At 36.5% G+C, this 23,330-nt stretch overlaps 1 protein-coding gene across 1 annotated transcript; it reads right to left on the minus strand.

Moving 5' to 3' along the window:
• On the minus strand, positions 1-21,622 carry LOC125836214 (pre-mRNA-processing factor 39-2). The gene is made up of 12 exons (XM_049515331.1): positions 21,562-21,622; positions 19,071-19,210; positions 15,329-15,558; positions 14,530-14,697; positions 13,762-14,122; positions 13,540-13,683; positions 12,538-12,690; positions 12,342-12,458; positions 10,638-10,718; positions 5,194-5,343; positions 2,139-4,178; positions 1-418 (listed from the first exon to the last, which is right to left on the minus strand). The coding sequence occupies exons 1-12, from the start codon at positions 21,608-21,610 to the stop codon at positions 200-202; spliced, it is 3,852 nt and encodes a 1,283-aa protein (XP_049371288.1). The 5' UTR covers positions 21,611-21,622; the 3' UTR covers positions 1-199.
• Between the last annotated feature and the right edge of the window lie 1,708 nt (positions 21,623-23,330).

Raw genomic sequence — 23,330 nt, forward strand, 5'->3', positions numbered from 1 at the left:
ATCTTGACTCAAACAAACTTTGATTATATGATAGGCACAGAGAGAGGACAGTTTAGACCATTGAGCAGAGATACATTTGAATGTCCTAGAACAAAACCTATAAATACATGATAGACAACCTCTTCGGCTTTTGATCTTAGCACCTTTTGTTTCTCTGTGACTTTCATTTGCGTCTCTAGGGCATGAACATACTCCAATCTTACTGATCTCGGGAAGAATTTGTCCTCGAAAATGAAGAAACCTCTGATGCCAATGTGCCCGTACTATGTGAAGGTGAGATTCCATGAGCAGGGGCCCGCCTATAAGGGGATACAGAATATCCAGATTTTTCTGCTGAATGTGGTTGCCTTGCAGATTCTGGTGATTCTGTTTCAGGAGCAGGAGTTCCTGAAGAATGTGGCTCCACAACCTGTTGACCCTGTGCATTATAAGATGTCAATCTCTAGTGCCAGATGACGGTGTCAAAATCACATGCACACTAATTTATTTATATTATACCTATATCACAGAGACAGGTATTGATTAACCATTATAATGAATGTAACAAATTGTAATTCTACACATCCAATAATCGGTTAACACTCAGAAGACACTGAGAGAAATTAATGCTTGCAGATCCGTCAATCTCTTCACTCTCTTCCTTTGTCTATCTTCGAGATTGTGTTCAAATCCTTTTTTTTTTTGGGTGACAAGTAAGGAAATTTTATCTACTGTATATGCCAGGAAGGTGCAAAGATGCACAAAAAGGACGATGCTCTTTTGCCCACATAAGGAGTCCAAAGAGCCCACCAGACTATTCATATCATTTACATTATTCATCCTATATACAATATGCCAAAAGTATGTTCACCCATACTTTATACTGTGTCAACCTCAAACTGAAAGACATGAGAACATCTACAGTTACATTGCACAACAACAACAACAACAACAACATACCCAGTGAAATCCCACTATGTGGGGTCTGGGGAGGGTAGAGTGTACGCAGACCTTGCCACTACCTCGTTACATTGCACAACACATTCCAAATTATGCATAAAGGAACAGCTTTGTCCCAAATAAGTTCAAGAGTAGGCACTAAATCTATCAGCTGCAGTTACAATGCAAGAACAATTGCACCAGGATTTCACAAGCACTTGATCATAAAAACTTCTGGACCGGACACCGCCGTTGTAATAGAACTGATTTAGTCTTATTTATGCTCTTTGGTTGTCCTTTCAGTTCATATAGTATTCATATGCCTCATTCCATGCCGTTTTGCATATGAGTACTATTCCAAATGTACTTATGTCCCTTTTGCCGGGAGGCGCTGCATTTCACTATGTAGATTCAGATATGCAGAACGACAGGGCTCTTCCCTAAGCTTCCACATTATCAGCTTATTGGTGAGCCCCACTTGATTCATGGGGCATCATCTTCTTTATTCAGTTTTCTTATGGGTATGCCAGGTCCCTGTTCCGGCAAAACATTTTCTATATGTTATGTTAAAGAATTCATAGATAGACGAGTCTAGACATCCAGTTATGTAAAAATGGCAGTTCTTCCTATTTACAGATATGTTATGATTAAACGTTTTGAACTTAATGAAAGCTTTATGAATGGAAATTCTTTTTTAAAGACTTTATTCATGAATCTGTTTCATTCTATTCCACATATGACTCCAGGGAATGTCATGTTAACTAGATCGCTCAGGCAAGTTAAGGCATCGAGTGCCGGTCCCGCCCAGATCCGAGTGACCAGGCCCAGGTTGGGAGAGTGACAACTTCACTCCATGGGCCTCCCACGGTAGATAATTCATACAGTAGTTCTCTTCCCTTTCCAATTTGTGGTCCACATACTCTAGAGAACATGCAGTTGAAATTTGTAGAGCTATTTTTCAAACTTAAGGTAACGGAACGAGGGTCAACCATATTTATGTCAAAATAGAAAAAACATGTCATTCACTTAACAATGTACCTATTCATAATATGGTAGGTAATAAATTTGTATGCTAAAGTCACTGAATATTTTATAATTAAATTCTAAATATTCTAAGGTATCCTATAGAATATTATATGTTGATTTTCATCTTCCATTTTTTTTAGAAAAAAAAATCATCATCAGATAGCAATTCATTAAGATAAGCATAAGGAAGGAACCTGATGGGTTTGATTGTATTCCTCATCCGTTTGCTGCTCCAGATGATGATATTGCTGCTGTTGTAGGTGAGAGTACTGCTGTAATTGGAGATGTCCCTGTTGTTGCCATTGTTGTTGTTGTTGTTGATGCACTTGGTACTGGTGCAAGAGTAGTTGATAACCATGTTGTTGCATCTGGTATGCAAGTTCTTGTGATTGACGGTATTGCTCTAGCTGCTGCTCCTGTGTTTGCAGATAGTGCTGCTGCGTTTGCTGGCCTTCCTGTGGTTGCATCTGTTGCGCTTGCAGTTGAAACTGCTGTTGCCAGAGTTGCTGTGCCTGTGGTAAATATTGTAGCTGGTGCAGAAGATATTGCTGCTGTGGATATTGTAAAGACTGAATTTGCTGGAAATACTGTTGCTGTTGCTGTTGCTGTTGCTGTTGCTGTTGCAGTAGAGGTGTTTGCTGCTGATTCTGTTGCTGTTGTTGTTGCTGAATAAGCTGCTGCTGCTGATAATGCTGTTGACTTGGATGTGGATGCATCTGTTGCTGTTGTATACTAGTGTAGGGCTGTTGCATTTGCAGCTGATGCTGCTGATACTGCCCCTGCAAAAGATGCTGCTGCTGGTAATGGTGTTGTGATGTTTGATTCAGTGCTTCTTGGTTGTGTAAGGGCCCAATTTGCTGGCTACTCTGCCTAAAACGTTGAGGTGTACTTGGTTGAGAAAAAGAAGCAGGTGAGGAAGACATTTGAGGGTGGTTTTCTGATAGGGAGATGTGTTGTGATTTTTGATTCAATGCTTCGTGATGGGGATCTGGTCCACTTTGCTGGCTATCGTGCACAGAATGTAGAGCTGTACTTGGTTGAGAATAAGAAACAGGTGAGGAAGACGCCAGGGGATGGTTTCCAGTCATGGAAATCTGCTGTGGCATATTATTCAATGTCCAGCATTGGTTGCTCGAGATATTCCCCTGAGAAGTACCTGTTTGGCACTGCACAGTAGCCTTATCTAGGACCTGTTGGATCTCTGAATCACCCTGAGAATCACGCAGGCATGGTTCTTGTGAAGCAGCTCGTTGTGGCTGCTGTTGCTGATCATATACTGCAGGTTGATTGGGCACCTTTGAATTACCACTCTCAGGAACTGCGACTGTATCATTTAGCAGTGAACTTTCAGCAGTAACAGGACCTGGATGTGTTTGTGATGACTCGGAAAACAGACATATTGATGGAGATGAACAACCAACCGGTCCATTTCCATCATTTACAGGATCTTGTGGTCTGCCTGTGCTTGATGAGGGAATTTCTTGACCACTTTCAAGATCATCAGAATGCATGGCGACGAAGTCCTGGGACTCCCTTTCCCCAGAAACCAAGGAAAGATTCTCCAAAGAAACCGGCATCGGTGGCTGTTTAAGTTCAACATCCTGATCTCGATTGATAATATCTGCTTGTGAGGCTTCTAAAACAGAGAGGGGCCTCGATGGTTCTTTTAAGTCCAGAACAGGCCCAGGAGATTTGGATACATCTTCTCCAGGTTGGGGTATGGAATCATAAGAGAAGTCCATTGGTCCAGGCAAATTTTCTCTCCTCTGCTGTGATGGACCATGACTTAATTCCATTGGCGTCGATGAATCATCCTTTGATTGAACCACAGGGTCAAAAGACAACTCATTTTTCCCAGAGCCATTTCCACTGGACAGATCTTCCATTTCGGGAGATAGTTGTTTTTGTTGACCAGTCATATCTTTGTCATTGACCACAGCTAAAGACCGGTCTGCAGAAGGCTGATCTGGTTGCTTCCCATCTTTAAGCGTCAGTAAATGCACCTGCTCTCCTTCGGACAGCTGGATCGTATGGCCAGAGCTTGTTCCTTTTGATGGCTGATTAACTAAGACATAAGAAATGTTTCTCCTTTGCTCGATAAAGTTGTTCAGTGAACTCTTCTCAGTACCTATGTGTTTAGATGAGGTATTGGTTCTTATGAACTGAGGAAACAATTTAATGTGACGACTCCATGCCTTTCTTATCTCAGAGATAGAACCACAAAGATCAACTAACTGTTGGAACCATAAATGATGATTATCAGGGACAGGAGAAAGTGGATTTTGCACATCCAAAACACAAAATAGTAAAACTTGGTAAATATAATAAAAAAGGACACTTCACTTTATAGAAACCTAGGGCCAGATTCAGTAGGTACAAGACCATGAGGTAAAGAAGAAAATAAGTAAACGTTTCGCTTTTAGTATGGCGCAGATTTGGTAAGGGAATATCTCCTAGCAAACTGAATCAGAAGTTTCAAGTAAACTGAGTTCTTGATTAAAAAATGTTATTCCTGTAGGGAGGTGGTATTCACACTTTTGGCTGGTTAAAGGTGGAAGTGGTTTTCTAGAAACGTTAGTTGTTGCATAACAATTGAAATAAACTCACTGTTGAACTGAGACCATCCCACATACATTTTGTACTTTCAGATGAGATCTGAAGTAGAGAATCATTATACATACAAACAGGGCAGATGGTGCACTAAGCTCCCGCTATGCGCAGGTCTGGGGAAAAATCACTATACATGAAAAGAAAAATCAACTTATCATGTATACATAGTGTATCTTTTTAAAATCACTCAAGTTTCAAAGTTCTCTTTCACTTAAGTACGATCAGGGCTTAGTTATTCGTGACACAATCCTCTTCTACCTCGGCTAGTTGGGAAGATTTGATAACATGTTGATAGATTTGAACTGTTGGATCAAGTTAACAATGTGCACAGCAGTGTTTAGCTCACTTCCAAACCATTGTTAGTTGTCCCTACATGTTCACTAGTTAAATTCTTATGAAATAGATACTTGATTCATGAGTATGTCACACTCAGTGATTTCTTTCAGATTTCCATTCCATTAGTTATTGATGGACCCAGTTGACCAGCAGCATCAGCAAACAGATGAAGCCACAAAAATATTGAGCAATTTTTCACTTAAATAAGAGAATTCCCTTCCTCATTTTTCCGTCCACAGCCAAAATGAAGAATAAGAAAAGAAAATAATGTAGAACTGAAACATTTAGAGGAGGGGCTCTCACCTCCAAAAATAGTAAGGATATACTCTCTCGATCTTTTATATCCAAATCTTGGGATACGTCTGACACAGGAGAGATTGCATTAGCTATGACAGAGTCTACAATGCTCAATTGTTTAGTTCCTTCATGCGCCATTGCAAATCTTATCAACTCCTGCAGAAGTAGGATATATTCATTATTTGGTATTTGTCACAAATCTCATGCAGTGCCAAAATAGCTCACAACTTAGAAGCTCTTCAGGATCTTTTCAAGCAAAAGAGTAGTAACTTTCAGATGAATACCTTTTTTTTGATGAAGTAAGTTGTTTCATTACCAGCATCAAGAAGATGCAAAGAGTACAAAAGTAGATAAGCTAGCTCCATTACATAGTAAAAGTTAAGACTCAGGAGCCAACCACAAAAATATAGATGGTGGTTTTGACTTCTTAATATAGATGCCCTCGAGAGTTAGTTACAATGAAATCCTCACTACACAACAGAATTCCAGATGAGCAATTGGCGTTAAACCTATCCAAACTCTAGAGTGTGAACCTATTACTTACAAATTGTCCTACCCTCACTAGAAAACTGAAGGCTATTTTTAAAAAAAATACTGGTGGTTAAATAATGGCGATGTCTGGGAAAGCTTGTGCACGCCTCGACTATTCCACCAAGCAACTCTACCTGCAAAGGCCTAGGCAAATGAGAAGAAATCACCTAAGATGTTAGTTACCTTTATCAAAAAAAAGAAATCACCTAAGATGTTTTGTTTCTGTTGGAATTTGAACACAGGTCTCTCCAAGGTTTCACCAGCTTCATTGACAGCTAGCATTCAAGAGATACACCCTTGGGTGCCAAACTAAATATTATTTTCTTATTAGAGCAGTTGATAAATTGATATTTTACCAACTTATACCGTTTTACCTAGAATTTTGTTATGTACGTTGATAAAAATAGTGTTCTAATGGTCGTTTTATTGCATTTTACATGCTTTACGTGTTGAAGAGAGGTTATGGAAGCAAACTAGCCAAAAAGTGAGCCACAATGAAGAGGATAAAAGAAAATATGTGCAGTAGGCAAATTATTGTGATTGAAGCACGTGTTATCAAAGAAGGGAAAGGTAAAGATTTGCAACCGCAAAGTCCCTGCCACAATAATGATGCATCACAGAGCTCCCAGATATATTAAAATCATTACCCTCTCTGGTAGCGATGCATCATTCAGCGATCACAGAAAACCATGACCTCCATGACCTAGGGCCCAGCGAATACAAGATTTAAAATTTATGGATTGCTACAGCGATTACAAGTTAATATACAGTAATAAATAAGTTCACAATCACATATTTGTAGATATTTTATGGGTTTCTAGTAAAATATAGGGTCTGCGCAAAAGCTATTGGTTCCGTGCACCCATAAACTATACTCTGGATTCGCCACTGACCTGGGCAGATGTGGATGCTATTTTGGAATTTCAACTTGGAAAATTCCAGATGTATATAAGCAACCTTTGGACAGAATTATCAAATTTTTGCCTTTTTAAAAAGAAATATTTATAGGTAACTGAGAGAATAATATTGATGTAGAGGGGGGGCAACTTTTAGAGAAAGCTGGACAGAAGTACATCCAAAATATAACTTAACAGTGAGTGTAAAGAGCTAAGAAAATCAGCCAACACCTCTGGCTCTAATACATTTATTGAGGTTATGTTGCACCAAACCAAAAACTAAGCAAAAATAAACATTTGTGCTTTAGATTAAGAGCCTGTTTGGATTGGCTTATTTTAAGTGTTTTTAAGCACTTTTGTAGTGTTTGGATAAAATAACATAGAAGTGCTATTAAGAACTTGTTTTTAAGACAAAAATAAGCCATGAGTTAGGATTCTGAACTTATGGCTTTTGGCTTAAAAGCAGGTTATAACTACATTGTCCTTTATGATATAATAAAAAACTCTAGCATTTCTTTCTCTCCATACGACCCACCAAACTACTGCTGGGATAGACTTCCAGATGTAACCCAATGCTTTATGCATATCCTGTTTGTGCCATGAATGGAGAAAATCAACTGTGCTCCTAGGCATGCACCATTTAATTCCCACAAAACTTGTGGCTATTTTCAAGCTTTGGGAGCAAGGAATCAACAGTCAAACACCTTGAAGATTGAATATTAGAGCACTTTGATTAAGAATTTCTTATCTTTTCTTACTTTAATATTCAATTCCTTGTTTTGTAATAAATATCAGTGGTGTAATTAGTTTAATTTCATATTGTCAATAGTGCTAGTAAAGATACTTAGCTAGGGTTTTGATTATCTCTTGTTGCCTTTGTATTGAAGAATTCTTATTGTTTATATAATGGATCTTTGTATGTTTGATTAATCTCGTGTTTTATTGTTTTTCAAAGGGCGATATCCCCTATTTGCCTAAATGAAACTTGGGAAGGAAGTAATATGTTAATTAACAAGATCTATGTTGCTCACACTTATCAAAAATACCAACGGGTATGTGTCGGATCTTCCAAAATTAGTGCATTTTTTGGAGGATCCGACAGGGGTGCAACAACATTTTTGGAGAGTCCAAGCAACATAGAAGAAGATTATATGTTAATTGACGGATCAATTAACTCAGGTCTATGGATTGAGGTTAGAGATAATTTTCTCATACTTGTAGCCTAAATTGGAACATACTTAATGCTTCTTGGTTAGATTTGGGAAAATCAACTAAGTTAGGCTTGCAATATCAGGGAAACAATTTGGAAATATGGAAATATGTAGGGGTGGGAGCTGCGATAGAGATAGATAGAAGATTGTCCCAGCCTGTATTTGGTGGACTGTTTGGAAAGAAAGAAATGCTAGATGTTTTGAGAGCAAGAGTTGTGATCTTCAAAAGATCAAACTAAATTGTGTCAGACTTTTTGCTTTTGGTGCAAACAGATGTATTTAGAGGACACTGAATCCATTATAGATATCCTAGGTTCCTGTTTGGATTCAGATTCAGTTTTCTTACTTTTTGACAAGCTGTAAGTAATAAGTATGGTTTTCAGTGCAACCCATGTACTGGTTCAATGAATGTAATGTTACCTTCTCAAAAAAAAATGTTGGGAAACAATTAGTGGGTAGTCAAGAATCTAGTAGTTTGTTGGGAAACATTAATATTTTTTTAAAAAAGGTAGCTATTGGGAAACACAATTAGATAAACGATTCCCAAGGCTAATGTCATTGACCTATGATTAATTAGTGCGGATTAGTTAATATACTGGATTAATTTGAAGGATGGTCGAATCTAGGTTCTAAAATAACTTGTTTTCCTTGCTGGTGAATGTCATTGATCAATTTTACCCATTTTTTCTGGTTTAGTTTCTCTCTTTCATAAGATTTAGTTCAAATCATCTTGAAAGGTGTTTAGCATTGCATAGGAGGTAATAAATTCTCTACTAGCTTAGTCGCCCTTATATTCTTTCGATTTTTTTTTTTGATGAAATAAGAAGGATATCACTAGCAAAAAGCATCAAGAAGATGTGAGCATTACCAAGAGATTATCAGCTTCCAGGAAGACAAAAAAGCTATCACAACTATCAACATACATCTATGGAGCTAATAAATTCTAGGAAAGATTTAACAGTAATTACAGAGGAGTGGTTTACCCAACTAAAAAGACTAATCAAATAACTAGCCTTAAGAGAGGAAACGGGAGTTGGGATGCCATCAAAACATCTTTTGTTCCTCTCTATCCATAAGCACCACAAAATACAAGCAGGAACCAAAGACCAGATCTTTTTTATGGACTTCCCAACTTTCCAGGAACTCCAACACACAAAAGTCTCTCTCAAAGAGCCTGGCATGGCCCAAGTCAGACCAAAGAGAGAACAAAACATGTTCCAAAGGTCTGTGGCAACAGTGCAATGAAGAAACAGGTGATTGATAGATTTTGGGTTGCATGAGCACATGTAGCATCTGTTGGCTAAACGAAACTTCCTCCTCATAAGATTATCCTGTGTCAAGCAAGAACCATTAACACTAACCCAGCTGAAACATATGACTTTTGGAGGCATCTTAGTTCTCCAGATAAGTTTCCAGGGCCACAGATCAATAAGTGTCTTTCTTGAACTTAGATGTAAGTAGCCTCCTTTGACCGAATAGGAGCCATCCTTGTTACTTCCCCAAGTGAGTCTACCCCTGCTTTGGCTTGGACTGAGCTGGTCTGGATGGAGGCCATGAGGGCCATAAATTCTTCCAACTCCCAGCCATTTAGATTTCTCCTCAGAGTCACATTCCAAATATTATCTTCCTAACACTGAGAGATGGTTGAGACTGGATTGGAGGCAATCTGAAATATTCTTGGAAATACGTTCATAAGAGGGTCGTTTCCCAGCCAAGTGTCTTCCCAAAACTGGATGTGCTCCCCACTTCCCACCTTGAGAGTAGCATTGCTGTAGAAGACCTCCCACAACTTCCTTATAGTTTTCCAGACCCCTGTACCATAAGGAATTGTGACTTCATTAGAGCACCAGTGACGAGTGCTACCAAATTTTGCTTGGAGCACCTCCTTCCATAGACCAGCTGTCTCCTGATTGTACCTCCACTGCCACTTCATAAGCATACACTTGTTATGTAATGCCAGATCTTTAATCCCTAAGCCTCCAAACTGCTTTGGCATGGTGACTTTGGCCCATTTCACAAGGTGGAATTTGTGGTCCTTACTATTACCTTCCCAGAGGAAGTCTCTCCTAATCCTGTCAAGATGATTTTGCACCTTCACTGGCATGGGGAAGAGGGACATAAAATAGGTGGGAATACTATCCAAGACACTATTGATGAGTGTTAACCTTCCCCCTAGTGAGAGATATTGTTGCTGCCAGGAAGCCAATCATCTTTCAAACTTTTCCACAATACCACTCCAAGCCCCAACTGATTTGTAACTAGCACCCAATGGTAACCCCAAATAGGTTGTGGGAAAAGATCCAATTGAGCAACACATGATGTTTGCCAAATTCTCCAAGTTAGGGACCTCATTAACAGGGTAGATAATACTTTTAGACATGTTAATGTGGAGTCCTGACATGGCTTCAAAAAGCATAAGAGCGAGGTTAAGGTACTGCACTTGGGATTTCTCAGATATATTCTTTCGAAATTATATTTGACAACAATCGCCTAGCCTTCCTATTTAGGAAGCGTGATTCAGATGTCATAATCTATTTTCTTGCTTGGTATAGCCAAAAGATTGCCTACTTCCATAAAAAAAAGTTTTAACCAATAGTATAACATGAAGTTACATAACACTCACATACTTCATAATAGTACTAAATAAATTTTCTACAATCTGATACAAAAGATGAAGCTGTGGACCTCACTTCTTCTTGAGTATCTCATCAAATAACAGCCAAGGAAATTCAATTTGGAGGAGGCAAAATTGACATAACCTACCAGTTGCAAGAAGGGCATCCTTTCCACAACAGAGATAAGGAAAACATACCTCATAAAGAAGTCCGCAACCAGGGAAACGATTTATTCCATCAATTATTACATCTCTTGCAGCCTCCACACTGGCAGTGATCTGGCACCAATGAAAGGTAGTATCAGATTCTGTCCAAGAAAATGAGCAAGATCCATAGAAAGAGCGATTACAACAAAAGTTGTGTTAACTTCAGTGTGAAATGGTTTACAAAGACAAGACCTTGTACCAAACAACATGTCCCATTTTTTATGTAGTAGAATTTCATTAAACCGAACATGTCTCGCTCACCCTTTACTGAGCTAGATATTCAGTGGCAATACTTTCTCGTGATTACATTTGAGCAACTATCTGCTATCTCCCAATAAATGTAATAAACTTCTATATTTAATTATGTAAATAGATCCATGTCTGATGGGACACGCCAGCCCGTTACAGCCAGGACTGCACAGGTAAGCCCTCAAACAGGTACTAAGGGCCTGGGCGTGGGCTTTCTAAAAGGGAGAGGATGCTCTGGGTTTTTCCTGGATAGCGGGCAACCGGGACCTATTAAGCCCGATTTAGAAGATATCGAGTAAGACTAGCAACTGTCAAAGGGAGATTGATAAGGAAAGTGTTTATTGATAAACTCCGAAAACTCCTTCGCCCCCTACCACCTCTTTCCTCTGGGAACTTGATAGTGTCAAAGTCCCTTCCTACCACCCATGGGATATTCCCCTTTTCGAAAACAACTGCCACCTCTTTCCAAAAAGTTTCCTTGGAACCCTTCCTGTAAGACCACACTCCCTTCAGAATCCCCACTCCAACCCATTCCTGGTGTTTCTAAACCAAGCTGCTAACGTGAACTCACTTCTCCTTGTTCCATACTTCCTAATTTCCTCTCATCTCATAGTAAATTGTATACCACCAAAGTTTCCCCTAGCTGGCATATAGTCATATTTCTCCCATCTCCCCTCCCAACACACTGCCTCCATTTTTAGTTTCTTGAAAAACAAAGTCAGTCTACCCCCATTCTGGCCTTTTTGTTCAGGTCATTCATTCCATCACATCCAATTAATGACTTTAATATCCATCGACCATTTCTTTTTCTTACCCCACCATTTTTCTCCTCCACCACCACCTTTACCCTTCCTCTTCCCTGTTCCTCCTCATGTATACCATTATGTGTCGTCCCCTTTTTGTGTGACAGCCGAATAATTTCCCTCCCTGTCATATCAACATTTTCTACTCTAACATCTCCTTTTACTCTTGTTCTGTATCAAGAGTTCAATCATTTTATCCTTCTTTTCTGTGCCAAGCAAACTAAGTCCAGCATATAAGTGGAGAAGTGTAAAGGGGGATATCATCCCCGAGTTTCGAAGGTTGTTGTTGGCTCCAGACAAATTACTCGAACTTTCCAAAATTGAGACATTTTTCTGGCCCATTTTTGGTTAGCTTCGACTCCCTTTCAATGAAAGCTAAGGGCTAAGGATCATTGGAGTAGGAAAGCAGCAACTCAACTTAAAGTATGGTATGAGTTATGACGGTAGATCAAGGCATAAAAGTCAAAATAGGGGGTAATATGATTAGAACTGATTATCCAAAGAGATCTATCAAGTAAGCATCCATAATTCTCTCTCTATCTCCCACTCCCTTGTCCCTCCCCAACCAGTGAAACATCAAAATAAACCACTACATCAACAATTGCGAAATAATGTGTTTTAAGCTGCAGCATAAATTGCATACCATGTGTCTAAGACGATAATAACCAATGTATAGCATAGGAATCCATTGCAATTTCTGCTCCTTCACTGCCATATTAATTGCTCTTTTGTAAATATCACAAGCAGCTGAGCAATTTCCCTGGCAAATTTCAAGAAGCAACGTCTTATAATAATTACTGTTCCTCAATTTATGACAACTTGGTTAACTTAGTACGCACCAGACGTTTTTCCATATTTGCTCGATTAGTAACATATTGAATGAAACAGGAGTCCCAATCTGCATTAATAGGAGGAAAAGAAGCGCGAGCACCATCTGGATCTCCAATTTGCTCCATATATCTAGCAGTAAAAAGATGGATTTCTGGAACATTCTGCAAGAAGCACTTAGAGATAAGAGTCCTCGCCTAACATTAAACAGCATTGTATATGGTGTCCAGAGAACTCAACTGTATGATTTAGTTTTGGAACACTGCGTCCTTTTATCTTATCATTCTTTTGAAGTGTTTCTAGCAAGTAATTTCATTCACAAGCAAATTCTAGAAATTTCGGTGCAGAACTTGTCCAGGCAACAACAAATTTACAAACTCAACCATCAGAAACAACAATATACCCAGTGTAATCCCACAACCACCAACCATCAGAAACTCAGAAAGAAAACTTCAACTAGAATAATTTAAATGAAGCTTATTTTCAACATGTTGCACTGCAATAGAAAGAACAGTCTGCGGGAAAATAATGTGCTTCTTGGTGCCCTCAGACTGAAACACACACTGTACTACTCCGTCTAACAAATGTTCAAATTTCTCCTTATTGATTCTTTTCTTTTTATGAAACCTTTTTGATATTTTGATAATTTAACTGGTAAAAATTGGTCTCCAGAATTCATACGGACCAGTCACCATTTCCTCAAATGGGATAAGCAGCACTTGCTAGAAATTGCTCTAACTAGTGAACATATTTGCAGGTAAACCATGTGATCCACAACGCGAACCTGAGGTTGGTAAATTCCTTAATTTAAAAGTTAAAAGAAGTAATCCCTCAAGATTATAGCTGATAAAGTTTCAAAAAAGATTATAACTGGTTAACTTACATATTCACTTAACCAGATCCAGCTATAGCAGTGCGACAGACCAATCAATAAAAGAAAAATGATTCAACATTCAAGTGAAAATTGAAGTCATTGTCGACCAATGCCTGTCCAGGAAGTATTTTGAAGTTACCTTTGAGAAAACTTTTGTTGCTCGTTCTAAAGCAAACATCGCTAGCTCTCGTCCTCCCCTAGTCTCCATAAAATCAACATAACGTATCCAGAACTCAGGATAGTTGGCACAGGATATCAAGCATCTCTCATACAGTTTTAGGGCCTGTAGCAGAATAGTTTACAATTTTGGAGCAAAATCAAGCAGGAATCCCCAATATCTTCAGGGAACACTAAAGCATACCCAATCAAAATCGTCTTGCTTTTCAACGAAGTCGAGATAATGATGCCAGTTCTTCAGCTCATCGTTGTCAAGAGGAGTTGCCTGGAAATATCGCCTCTGGATGTTTGATTCAAAACTTTTAATTTTTTCCTCTAGTTGACACGCTTTCTGGTATAGCTGATCTCCACAGTATCTGTACCTATACAGTGCTTTCAATCTGACTGAACCGTCACTGGGATCCTGGAGGTCCTTAACAACTTGAGCAATTTCTTTATTTGATAACACAACTGTTGCATCAGACAGCTCCTTTAGTTGTACTTCACGGCTGTCATCAGTGAGATGTAGAATCTCTTCTTCTAAATTGGTTACAAGCTTCTTAAAGCTGGATAATTAACAAGGCATACGAACTCTTTAGGATTCACGAATGATATGTTTTGAATCTGAAGCAGAGAAGATACAATCAAACAGAATGTGGCAAGAGGCGGCAGGTGCTGACCTAACACATAGAATTATTCCATTAAATAGAAATGTTCACCTTTTGCCATACCATGAACCAGCTCAGGTTATGTTAAGGCCTTAAGGGCAGTGTTTTTGGTAATGTACTAAAACTGTGTATCCATTTTTCAGTAAATAAACTTTTATTAATATAGGAGACCATGTAAATCTTTTACTGTCCTAAAGGGGTGTTTTGAAAATAATGAATCAGGAAATAATGGGAAAATTCAAAATAGAAGCTGAAACCAAGACAAATACTCGATGTACTAATAGAGTAAGTAAAGCAAGACGTACTTCTCATAGTACTTATGCAACTTCTTTGTGGGGAAGCGTAGAGCCTGTACATAAACTAGAGTGAGGAAGCCCCACTTCTCTTGAGAGAACTCAAAGGACATGTACTTGTCCCATAAGACATGACAGAAGTAGTCCTTCCCAACAAGGGAGATTCCTTTGGTAAACAACCTGTCAAAAGTTTAAAAGAATACACTGATTATTTGGATTACTATTTATGATCTCACTAAATATGAATGTAACTTACAATTGAATTTTCAGAAGCTTTTAATGAATTTCAAATGTGTAAGCATATTGTTGCACACAATGAGGTTTTCACTTTGTATGAAAATAAATGGTGGAATATGAACAGGTAAAAAGAAAAAGAAACTAAGTCTAATTATATTCTATACAAAGTTGTGACTCAACCAATCCTCCATGATGTTGCAGTTCAGTATTTAGAAGTGTTATGTGATGCAGGGATGCTACTTCTGTCTATGTGCAAAACATAGATGGTTCCGGACTGGTTGACAGCCAGTATATAAATAATTAACTGGGATGAACCCTCTGAAACGGATACAGATTACTCATATACCGGACCCTACTAGTTTAGGATTGAGACTTAGCTGGTCTAATTGAATGTGATGCAACGATGATCTCCTATAGCTACTTCAGTAGTGAATTCCACTGTTTCATTGTCTTTTCGCTTGAAAATATTTCTCAGATGTTAACATTTTCATCATTATAGTTAACAACTAATATGGCAGGTAAGGCTGGCCTCTTTTTCAAGAAACTTACGGAAGCATAATTTCCAAGAATTTACCTACGAATATCAAATGGATCCTCGAACGAACTCACAGCAAAGGTACAATAATCAACCCACAGTCCAACAGAAAATGGTGTTGATTCCACAGCTCTCTCAAAGATTTCAACAGCCTTTTCAGCATTACATAGCCGTGCCTCGTGATAAGCATATCTTTTCCAATGCCAGTGACATAGTGGAAACTTAGACAAAAAGGAGTCAAAAGCCAAACAAATTGTATTGCTATCATCCTGCAGTATTTGGAACAATTACTCGTGTTGAGCACACAGTCCAAAAATATAAGAATGAGAAGAATCATGTGAAATTGCATGTAGTGCACTTCACTAATAAGATAGAAAGGACTTTTCTCACTTGTTTGTCCTAATAGTCAGAGGTGGCCTTGCTTCCTTTTTAAAAGCAAGAATGTGTACATAAAAAAGAATTTAATTGATAGAATAGAGGAAGACTAATGTGCAGCTGGTGCTCATATTGATAAAATGATTTGAACAGCTCATTGTAAATTGTAAAAACAGGGATTTTGCCCCATTTATCTAATGCTGAATCGACGACCTATTCTAAGTAAGAAGAGCTCTTTGGATTTTAAAAAAACAAAAAACTTTGCTGACAAGTACATATTTTCTATTTTGTCATAAGTGTCCTCTGAATATTTTGGTTTAACATTAATTTTGATATCATCAACAGAGCTAGATGCATATCTTCCATGTTCAAGTGATTGCCCCTTAAAAGATTTTATCTTCCCCAAACTTTTATGCCAATCTGGAATAGGAAAACAGTTTGACTATTGATTACACCTGCTCCTAATAGAAGCAGAAACCGTTACAAGAGAGCAGTTCCTGCAAGCAGGTAAGTAATACCTATGATGTGTTCTGGCCAAGAGAGCAACCAAGAAGATTATGATGCTAAGAAAGTAAAATGGCAAATGAGAAATGGAGATCAAGGCCAGAGAAGCAAGAAACTAGAGCAACATATCTATCAAGTGAATCACGACTCAACTTCCATTTTCTTGTTTGGTTGCTTAATGTTGATACACAGTTTTATGTGCTTACAATGGTGACTTTGTTATTTTATACTTTGATCACATTTGGGTGTATAACGAAAATGAGTCCTTAATCTTATCCCCAAAAAAAGTGTTTTAAGTGGAGATGGAGCAAGCTAGTGAAGAGGGTACATGGACACTACTTTATTCTTTCTTGCCTGGTGAGTATCCCAAGAATGATTGTTGGGGATTCACTCAATATCCTTTCTTTGATGCAGGTTCATATTCAAGGATGAATCCTTCTAGAAGGGGGATGATCTATGTTGCTAGGACTGCACTGTGTCAAATCCTCCAAAAATGCATTACTTTTCAAGGATCCAACACTCACCTTTCGATATTTTTGAAGAGTACGAACAACATAGAGATGTTGTGTGCATGGACAGACAAGAATTAAACCAAGTAGCTTATGATGCTAAAATAGTAGAATTGTGATGAGTATTGCGGATCAAAGAAAGAGAAGTTAGAATTAGAAGCGAAGAGCAACATATTCAACCGAGATTATCATGACCCAATTTTAATGATGCACGCACAACTCTCGATATATGGGGAATTTGGAAATGACTCATGAAAGAAAATTGTAGCCCTTTTTTTTGATAAGGTAAAGTAATTTATAAAAGAAAATTGTGGATTTCAACTTTATCAACAAAAAAAAATTATAATAGAAAATTGTAGCCATTGACATCTAGTTTCTATGGATTATAACATTTTTCATTTGGATTCTCCTACACAAAGTTCGGGCTATTACACTAAAACGTCCAGAGCAAAGTACGGCACATAACTGCACGACGAGAAGACTGCCCAATGCAGCCAGCGCGACGCGCTGAAATCAGAGAGGTGCCATTTTGTAGAGTAGCTTTATGTGTGATCTCTGTTGTACACATTTTGTTATGTTGTTTTGTGACTTTTTGTTATTTTTGACCAAGCCTGCGAGTTTTCACGGACAGATACAGATTATTCATAAGTGTATGAAATGTCACTCCGAGAAAGGCTTCTCTCCCAAGTTCTATTGAAGAATTCTACTTTGCTACGTAAGATTGGATCCTTGTAGCATTCATTCATCTTGTAGATTAGGTTCATAAAGACGAAGTTTATACACATTGCTTTGTGATCAATTTTTAAGTAATTGGGTTCATTCTCCTCCTACTCCTTCTTTACGGCTTTTGATTCAATCGAGAGTTGAAGTTTTATACTTATTTGCCTTTGCATTTGAGCTTTTGATTTTATTTTTTTAGATGTAATAATTTTTTTATTAGAGAATACCACGAAGAGAGTGCAATTGATGAATAGTACAACCCCAGCAAAATGTGTCTTAAGTACACTAGCTACATGTGAAAAGCACCAAGGAAATTAATCATTTTTTATTGTAACTAAGGAAATTGATCATCCTGTCTATTTCCTGTACATTTTCATTTTTAAACCAAAAAGTTAATAGAGCTAAACATCTATGGTTTAAGGCACACATGTTTTCCTCTTTTTGTTTCCAAACTCTTATTTATTTCCTTCCATACAATTTACCATATAGCCATCAGTATAGTGTTCCACAATTTTTGTCACCTTTTGTAGTCTTCTTCTAATCCAACAATGTAGCATGTCTTAAAAGATTTTGGCATGCACAATTTAACTTTCTGGGCTTTTGATTCAATTGAAGGTTGAAGCTTAATATTTTTTTTGAGAAAGTTAACATTTTATAGACAACAATACACCAATGGTGTATTTCAGTACTAATTACATCAGGAGTATACAGTAAGCAAAACCAAAAGATCTATCATTTATACCCCTCCTAAACTATCTAAAAAGTGAGTAAAAGACTCCACCTCTTTGGGGAGGACATGGTTACACCAAAAATGAAGGGTTATATGGCAGTTCAACTTCAAACTCTGGAAAGGGATGCTCTTGTTTTCGTCTTTTCGAAGATCTCTGTTTCCTTTACTTCCAAATTGTCCACCAGATGCAAGCAGGGACAATCTTCCATCTCTCCTTGTGACCTGATGTATTCCCTTCTCTATTCCAACGTGCTGGAAAATTTGAGGTGTGTCTTGGCATGGACCAGCTGATTCCCCTCAAATTCAAAAAGAACTGCCATGATTTCTCTGTCACTCTGCATTGGAGGAAGAGATGGTTTGTTGTCTCTATTTCTATTTCACAAAAGAAACACCCGGAGCATAACTGTCTTCCCCTTTTCATTAGATTGTCCTGAGTTAGTACTGCTTCCCTAGCTACCAACCAGGTGAAACAAGACACCTTGTGAGGTACATTAATTTTCCATATCATCTTCTAAGGCCATGGTAACAACATTGAAGTTTAATATACTTCCACTTGTCTTTGATCCTTTGGCTCCGCATCTATCAATATATTGTAGGTGTTGGGAAAATGCTCGTCATAACTACTTAGGCATATTTTTCTTAACAGTTTCCGTCCTAGTCTAGGCATTGTTATATTTAATTTCTCTCGTACAATCATCCCAAAGCCATGACCATAGAAGAGCCAAACCCACCAAAAATTGATCAATGCAGTGAACTAATTCAAGAACAAGAATGTTGTTTTGCTTACTGGACTTGGAGTATAGTTGTTCTTATACAAACTAGAAAATCCAAAATAGTCAAGTTCAATACAACATGATTAACAAAAGCCCAATATAAAGCTATGTCCTATATCAAGCATGATAACAAATTTGACCCACATGAAGCCAAGTAAATTTGGACTTACAGGGTAGGTTTTCTCAATCTCTGATATCAGTGAGTTCCAGGAATCAAGGTCTTCTGAGCCTCCAGAAATCATATCCTTAAGTCTTTCATTATGAACTTCAATAAAGGAAACCATAGTTCTGTCTTCAGAATCAAGCAATACTAAAACATTGAAAAGAAAAATGGCACAAGTTGCATGACTAAATGAGGCTAGTTACAAAAAAAAAAACTAGAGAGACAAAGAGGATAATAACTTAGTCAAACTTTCTGAAGTGTGCAGTAAAAGGAAAAATGTAGAAACTGAAAAACTAAAATTTTGAGATAATCACAATCGTCAAACATAGATGGAAAAGAAATGAGAAACAGAAGAGCAAATAGCCGAATAAAGCCTTAACATTTTCCTTCCTAGGTTCTCTGTTGCATTCAATGGCAGTTATTCCGTGCAAGAAAGGACAAGCCACCAGGAATATCAGGTTTGAAGTTCATGCACATGAAAAATTGTCAATCAACAGTTAGTGTGCTTTCATTTTTTTTTCCTTTTTCTTTTTTTATCAAGTTACACTAAATGTGTTTATTAGAGAATCATGGCATGAAAATGTCGGATAGTACAATAATAAACACTGATAAATATCAAAAACAAGAACTACAATAATACAACTAGTACAATGACAAACACCAATCACCCTAAGTAAGACAACACCACTACACTACTAACTAACCTTCTACCCTAATATGTGTCCTCTACACCCTCATATCTAAGGCCATGTCATCAGTGACCTGAAGTTGCATCATATCTTGTCTTATCACCTCTCCACAATACTTCTTTGGTCTACCTCTGCCTCTCCTCGTACTCTCTATAACCAACCTCTCGCACCACCTCATTGGTGCGTATACGCATCTCCTCAGTCTCGCTTCCCTCATCTTGTCCACCATGGAGGTCACTCCCACCTTATCCCAAATATCCTCATTTCTAATTTTATCGATCCTAATATGACCACACATCAACCTCAGCATTCTCATCTCCACAACATGCATCTTCTGGACATAGGAGTTTTTGACTAGACAACACTCCGCCCCATACAGCAATGTCATATTAAAAACCACTCTATAGAACTTAACTTTGAGATGACTGTGAACATTCTAAGGTATTCAACAGTCCTTCATTTTAGAAACTAGCTTTAGAACAATGGTGAATTAACATTAGTCCCCAAGCTACATGGTCTAAGTTGACTAACCATGGAACCCAACTTTTTTTTTGATAAGGTAAGGTAAGGTCATGGACCCCAACTTTATTAAAATGGCTAATAGTGTGTTTCACTTGAATACTTCATTTTCTTTGTTGTCCTATTTCATTCACAAATTTATGTAGATGAAATGGTTATACCATTGCTACCTGTCATCCTGACCATTCAAACTCAAGAAACACAAGGCAGCTATAGAGGATGAATAAAATCATAAGCTACCAGATAGCAATTTTCTTTAGATAGTAGATAGTGCATTCCACATTTTTTATTACTTTCATTAACATTTGCATTATAATGTTCTTTGGTAAATTTTAATTAGTTACACCAAATTCTAATACTTTTTGAGAATGAAAAAAGATTCTAATACTAGTAAAATGAGCTTCTAAAATCATCTCCGTATAAATTTTTTAATTCTATTCCAAAATTTTAGCACTGAGCAAATTTTAGCACTGATGCTCACAAAAATAACAAGACAATCCAACAGCTGTCCATTATCTTCTGAATTACAACATTTCATGAAATGATACTTATTCAATCTCACAAAAGGAAAAAGTTCTTCAAACAGCTTTATAAGTTATTTCTAAGCAAATCATCCTTTATCATAAAACTTGTTCCTAGAGCTACAATCCTAGTGAAACTAGAACCTAATTAATAGGGTCTCCCGCTTCATTTCATTACAATCGTTTTTAGTAAAACTAAAACCTAATATAAGTTTCTTATCCCATAGGAGATGATAACAATCACAAGAATGAGAACAAAAAGTGGGATGTGTGGATTGGGCGCACATTACACGTTCGAACCTTGCCTCTGGCATGAAGCCTGACCTTTAAGTGGTAGCAGGATGGAGGGGCTGATCTAAATTCCCCTGAGTTTCAAACTTATGGGCCAATTGAGATTGGACGACTAACCACTAGGGATTTCTCGACCATAATTTTTTTTTTCAACATGTATGCACACATACTATGAAAAATTACACATAAATCATATTATCATCAACCATATCACACATGTGTGCTAGTTATATCTATTTAAGTTAGCATGAATGTTGTTTAACAAGTTTGATTTTTTTAGGTCAAAAAGAAGTTGTTCCTTTTATCATATATCTAGTTCATTTTCGAACAAAATTTCACTAAAAGTATGAACAAGAATTTGTGATTGAAGGGGAGAGCCCGCGTTTGAATCAGATTGAGATTGTCTGGGGCTAGGCAAGCGATTTCTTTGTTATCAAATGAAATAATGATAGAAAAACTTTAATTCAGAGGTATAAACCTTGAATGGGATGATGTCCATCAGCAGCATTGTTATTGTGTACCTCCATAGCTGGAGATGAAGATGAAGATGAAGATGACCGGGACTGCTGTCGCCGGCTAAAAGAGGAAGCAGCGCCTCCAACTGGTGATAGTTTTTTCCTAATTACTCCCTCTAGTCCATATTAAGGGGCGATTTGGTCACCTGAGAAAAAATAATGTAATATAAAATTATAAATTTTATTGTACTGTATTTTTTCTTCATAAATATATGGAGTAATTTTTATAAATTGACAAAAAAAGGTTTAAAATTTCATAATAAAGGTCTAATAGACTATCACAAAGTTATTTTTTAAAAATAATATTTTTTATCAAATTTTAATTCAATGAAAAAAAAAAATTGAGCATGATTGTGTAAGATACTTAAAAATAATTGAACATAATCAATATAATTGATAACTATATCATCTTATTAATATTTTGTGAATATTTCATGACTTTTTTTATATTTTCGTAAAAAAATTATGTAGCTATAAAATGGAAGTGTATTCTTACAAATATAAATTTGTGGGTCAATTTTTATATTTGAAAATGTAAAATCATGCTATGAAATTTTCAAATTAAACTTTGAAATAAAGAGATGAAATTGCATGTCCAAATATTGATTTCAAATCATGAAATGAAATTGCATGTCCAAACCCTACTAAGTGAATTATTAAAGTGTGACACACCCTTAAGAAAAATATTTAAGAACATAATTAAAGGCTACGTTTCAGTATTATACTTTTGATTATTCTTAAACTATTCTCCTAAAAATATAAAGTGATTAAGAATCCCATTGGAAGGGTAAATAAGAAAAAGAGTACTAAGATTTTTCTTAAACTTATTAACTTTTATAAAATCAATTATTAAAAATTAATAAATAAACATATATCTGTAATAAATGTTATAAAAAACAGTTGACATCTCTAAAACTACTCATTTTTACAAGAACATCATGGATGGCATGTTTGACAAAGGAAAAATATTATAAAATATAACGTCAAAGATTAGTCTAATGGTTGACAAAATAAAAAAAAAGAACACCATAAATTATCAATTCCAAACTAAAAAAACAATAGCATGGAATATAAAATAAAAAGTCAACACTAGTAAAATAAATATATAAAAATATAAATTCAAAAAAGTAACATAATACTCTTATTCAAAATTCAATATGACATAAAATAAATTTTGTTATAACTTAAGTAAATATAATTCAAAAGAGAAAAAAAGAGAAGATAAATATGTAATATCACTTAGTGATAAAAACATTACTTTAATTCAAGTATTAGAATAATAATGCAGTTATGTTAAATGACAAAAATAAAAAATACGAATAATTACATTGAATCATAAAAAGTAAAAGATTGAAAAAATGTGAATTAAGAAAAAGAGAGGTAAACAATCTAAAATGAAAAAAAAAAAAAGGTAAATTTGAAACAGGAGGAAAAGAGAGATAAATAATCTAAAATGAAAAAAAAACAAGAGGAATTTTTTTAAAAAAGTAATCTTATAATTACATCAGGTAAATATAGTACTAATTTCTCATCTCCAATGAGGAATGTAATTACAATTTACTCCCACTAATTTACACTCAATTTGTTTCTATAACATTATAATTATTTCATCAAACAAATATGTCAATTCCAAATGTCAATATTAAACTGATCAAGTTCAATATCATTTCTTTTAAAAGAAATAGTATAGAATTATAATATTATGTGCTTAAAATAAAATGTTATAATTATT

Source organism: Solanum verrucosum, unplaced genomic scaffold, assembly GCF_900185275.1.
Source record: "Solanum verrucosum unplaced genomic scaffold, falcon-dt-bn FXZP01000278.1, whole genome shotgun sequence".
Classification (NCBI taxonomy): Eukaryota; Viridiplantae; Streptophyta; class Magnoliopsida; order Solanales; family Solanaceae; genus Solanum; species Solanum verrucosum.

What these genes read in the sequence shown, in the direction of transcription:
- LOC125836214 (XM_049515331.1), bottom strand. Translation starts at nt 21,610, where the DNA reads ATGGAGGTACACAATAACAATGCTGCTGATGGACATCATCCCATTCAA. An exon ending in AGCAAGACGATTTTGATTGG is followed by an intron (nt 13,684 to 13,761) that starts GTATGCTTTAGT and finishes ATTCTGCTACAG; the next exon opens with GCCCTAAAACTGTATGAGAG. An exon ending in TATCCTTACTATTTTTGGAG is followed by an intron (nt 4,179 to 5,193) that starts GTGAGAGCCCCT and finishes TGGTTCCAACAG; the next exon opens with TTAGTTGATCTTTGTGGTTC.